This window comes from Tachysurus vachellii, chromosome 1 (genome assembly GCF_030014155.1).
Source record: "Tachysurus vachellii isolate PV-2020 chromosome 1, HZAU_Pvac_v1, whole genome shotgun sequence".
NCBI classification, from domain to species: domain Eukaryota; kingdom Metazoa; phylum Chordata; class Actinopteri; order Siluriformes; family Bagridae; genus Tachysurus; species Tachysurus vachellii.
Window position 1 is genome coordinate 42108811 of NC_083460.1, and position 5000 is coordinate 42113810.

The window sequence follows — 5000 nt, forward strand, 5'->3', positions numbered from 1 at the left end:
AGAGACAGCGGTGAGAAACCCGGGAGATGATATACGTCATTTATATGTATTATTAATTTTATGGTGAATAAATATGTTCTGGGGGGGCACGGTGGTTTAGTGGTTAGCACGTTCGCCTCACACCTCCAGGGTTGGGGGTTCGATTCCCGCCTCCACCTTGTGTGTGTGGAGTTTGCATGTTCTCCCCGTGCCTCGGGGGTTTCCTCCGGGTACTCCGGTTTCCTCCCCCGGTCCAAAGACATGCATGGTAGGTTGATTGGCATCTCTGGAAAATTGTCCGTAGTGTGTGATTGTGTGAGTGAATGAGAGTGTGTGTGTGTGCCCTGTGATGGGTTGGCACTCCGTCCAGGGTGTATCCTGCCTTGATGCCCAATGACGCACAGGCTCCCCGTGACCCGAGGTAGTTCGGATAAGCGGTAGAAGATGAATGAATGAATGAATGAATGATAAATATGTTCTACAGTGACTGTACCTGTACTGTATATTTGCATTCAGAACTTATTTTCTGTGTGTGTGTGTGTGTGTGTGTGTGTGTTTGTGTGTGTGTGTGTGTGTGTTGGCATTCCAGTGCACGAACTGGCTCGTCATGAGGAGAAGGTGCTGCTTCTGGAGGGCGGGCATCAGCGGGCGCAGGAGCAGCTGGCAGAGCGAGTAGCCGAGGTGGTCAGGGCTGAACAGACACAGAGGAGGCTTCATGCTGAGCTCAGTAGAGTCCAGCGGAGACTGGAATCCAGCGAACAGGAGCTCCAAGACTGCAAGTACGCCTCCGACACACACTCACTGAGACAAGAGTGAGACAAGCGCAGATTGGATGAAGAAAGCAGGTCCTCTACACAGTTCTTATTAGGGAAATGTCTTTTTTTTTTGGAGAATTCAGTTCCATCTCAATTGGGAAAGTTCTCCGGCTTTTATCTCCTGCTCAGCCACCAGAGCGTTTCCACATACACGCGGCCTTCATCGATTCACGGCCTCACCTCGAGATCAGATGTTTAAACAATCACAGGTCGACATGCAGCAGCGACTTCTCAGTATCTTAGCCAGCTTTTGCCAAAGGTCGCTTGTTCACTCAGGCGTAGGAGCTAATGCTAAAGCACCGCCGTCCGCCTGCCAATACGCATTACAGAGGATTTAGTAATTAAGCGATAGGCCGAGGACTAAATTGGGTGTTTGTGGGCCGTGGAGACACGGCGAAGTCCCTGCAGCCATGCAGATAGGGGATTCTAATTGCCAGGGATATTGATCATGCTGGCGAGGGTGGGCTCGGGAATCGTGCAGGAGATCGATTAGCTGTTACCGTGGTCGGTTTGTCAATAAGAAAGAGAGAGAGAGAGAAAAAGAGAAAGAAACATATAAAGGAAAGCAGTGTTTCAAGCTCGGTTTCTCACACTCACCTCATTCGAAATGGTGACACAGCCTTTTATAATATACCTACCGCATCACCCTCAGTCTGGTGACCTGTTGTTGTCTTTCTCTTTTCCTTCTCTTTTTTTCCTCCACAGTTTTTTTAAACAACTCAATATGATTTATCACTTTTTTATAAATCTTTTTATATACACTACAGTTATAATACAAGTTTAATTGTAATACTACTGACTGGAAAGTGACATTAAGATTTTAAAGTCACTGCACAATTCAGTGTAAACAACTAGACTTAAATTTGATTCTATTTCTAAAGCACAGCAGTGCATAAAGCCATGATATCATGTCAGTATCATATGTGTGAAATATCTCCATGCTATAGGACTGAAATCCAAATGTTCCTTACAATGACTTTCCAGTCCAGTGGTAAGTTTTGTGCCGCGACTATAAAACGTTTAGCGATATTATATATACAGTGACGTTAAACACAATAAAGAGTAATTATGTAATCTCTTAAAACTGTCCTCTGTTGTTGTGAATGTTATTGTTCTGCGGCTCAAATCAAAAATTCAGAACCTACGCTACAGAGATTAGACCTTTCAGCAGGTTTGAACTAGACACTAGAGGTTTTTTTATACAATTAGTATTTGTACATGATAACAGTCAACAAGTAAAGAGAGATTGTCTAGTTTATCGAGTTTAGGAAACCCTGCTTTTTGTAGCTTTACAGAAATCTGAAAGGAAGACGAGCAACTTAGAGGAAAAAGTTTTGAGACGAAGTGTATACCTATACAGGTAGAGAATACACTATACAGGTAGAGAATACACTATACAGGTAGAGAATACACTATACAGGTAGAGAATACACTATACAGGTAGAGAATACACTATACAGGTAGAGAATACACTATACGGGTACAGAATACACTATACAGGTACAGAATACACTATACACTATACAGGTACAGAATACACTATACGGGTACAGAATACACTATACGGGTACAGAATACACTATACAGGTACAGAATACACTATACAGGTACAGAATACACTATACAGGTACAGAATACACTATACACTATACAGGTACAGAATACACTATACGGGTACAGAATACACTATACGGGTACAGAATACACTATACAGGTACAGAATACACTATACAGGTACAGAATACACTATACAGGTACAGAATACACTATACACTATACAGGTACAGAATACACTATACAGGTACAGAATACACTATACACTATACACTATACAGGTACAGAATACACTATACAGGTACAGAATACACTATACAGGTACAGAATACACTATACAGGTACAGAATACACTATACACTATACGGGTATAGAATACACTATACAGGTACAGAATACACTATACAGGTACAGAATACACTATACAGGTACAGAATACACTATACACTATACACTATACAGGTACAGAATACACTATACACTATACAGGTACAGAATACACTATACAGGTAGAGAATACACTATACACTATACACTATACAGGTAGAGAATACACTATACACTATACACTATACAGGCAGAGAATACACTATACACTATACACTATACAGGTACAGAATACACTATACAGGTACAGAATACACTATACGGGTACAGAATACACTATACAGGTACAGAATACACTATACAGGTACAGAATACACTATACAGGTACAGAATACACTATACAGGTACAGAATACACTATACAGGTACAGAATACACTATACAGGTACAGAATACACTATACACTATACGGGTATAGAATACACTATACAGGTACAGAATACACTATACAGGTACAGAATACACTATACAGGTACAGAATACACTATACACTATACACTATACAGGTACAGAATACACTATACACTATACAGGTACAGAATACACTATACAGGTAGAGAATACACTATACACTATACACTATACAGGTAGAGAATACACTATACACTATACACTATACAGGCAGAGAATACACTATACACTATACACTATACAGGTACAGAATACACTATACAGGTACAGAATACACTATACGGGTACAGAATACACTATACAGGTACAGAATACACTATACAGGTACAGAATACACTATACAGGTACAGAATACACTATACAGGTACAGAATACACTATACAGGTACAGAATACACTATACACTATACAGGTACAGAATACACTATACAGGTACAGAATACACTATACACTATACACTATACAGGTACAGAATACACTATACAGGTACAGAATACACTATACAGGTACAGAATACACTATACAGGTACAGAATACACTATACACTATACGGGTATAGAATACACTATACAGGTACAGAATACACTATACAGGTACAGAATACACTATACACTATACACTATACAGGTACAGAATACACTATACAGGTACAGAATACACTATACAGGTACAGAATACACTATACAGGTACAGAATACACTATACACTATACACTATACAGGTACAGAATACACTATACACTATACAGGTACAGAATACACTATACAGGTAGAGAATACACTATACACTATACACTATACAGGTAGAGAATACACTATACACTATACACTATACAGGCAGAGAATACACTATACACTATACACTTTACAGGTACAGAATACACTATACAGGTACAGAATACACTATACACTATACACTATACAGGTACAGAATACACTATACACTATACAGGTACAGAATACACTATACACTATACAGGTACAGAATACACTATACACTATACAGGTACAGAATACACTATACACTATACACTATACAGGTACAGAATACACTATACAGGTAGAGAATACACTTTACAGGTACACTATACACTATACAGGTACCAAAGATCAGTGAGAGAAGCCTGAGTACTGAGTGTGTTAAATGGATGTTGAAGATCAGATTTATGGACTGAGTACAGAACAGTCTTTATGATTACAGCAGCAGCTCTTTCCTGGCTGTAAAACAACAGTATCCAGGTGATTATGTGCTGTAAGTGTTTTGGGGAAATACAAATCTTTAGAAGAATAAACAGTACATTAAGATGAAGGAGTGAGACTGGAACACATCTGTATGTGGAGTGATGTTACACCTCGTGTTCATTTTGCTGATAAAAGAGAACGAGGAACAGAGATGTGATGGGACTTTAATTGGATTAGCTTCTTCGGCTGACATTAAAGCTGTTTTCTGAGGCGTGATTCAGGCCCTCATGCTCCATCGGTGGCTGAACTCATCCTCCACCCATCTTTAATTAGCTTCAGGGCTCGTTCATTAAACGTTTAAGCTTGCCTTGTCGGATTACAACCAACAACCTTTTGCTGCCGCGCTCACCGTTTCTGCACGCCGTCGTGCTCCAATTAAGACAGAGTGAGCTTCCTTGAGCCTGATTAAAAAGTGGAGAGAGAGATAGAGAATTACAGCAAAGTAGATGTTGTGGAGGGAATCTGGACTATAGTGTGATAAGCTGTTGTGAAAATACACCAGCTTTTTACACAGCGCTCACTTCCTGCCTGGATCTCACAGGATGGTCGACGCTCATATTTTTTTATATTAGATGACAGATTCGGTTGTACCAGTTCCTTAAACATGCACCAAAA

The 5000-nt window shown here is 39.9% G+C and overlaps 1 protein-coding gene across 1 annotated transcript in view; it reads left to right on the forward strand.

Annotated features, from left to right (window-relative positions):
• The window catches only part of LOC132847168 (polyamine-modulated factor 1-binding protein 1), a 186243-nt gene that overhangs the window by 165709 nt on the left and 15534 nt on the right, over positions 1-5000 (forward strand). Inside the window, exons 28-29 of the mRNA XM_060872234.1 lie at positions 1-10; positions 569-758. The exon at positions 1-10 is cut by the window's left edge and continues 237 nt beyond it. Coding sequence (XP_060728217.1) covers positions 1-10; positions 569-758 — 200 coding nt within the window. The remainder of the gene's footprint in view (positions 11-568; positions 759-5000) is intronic.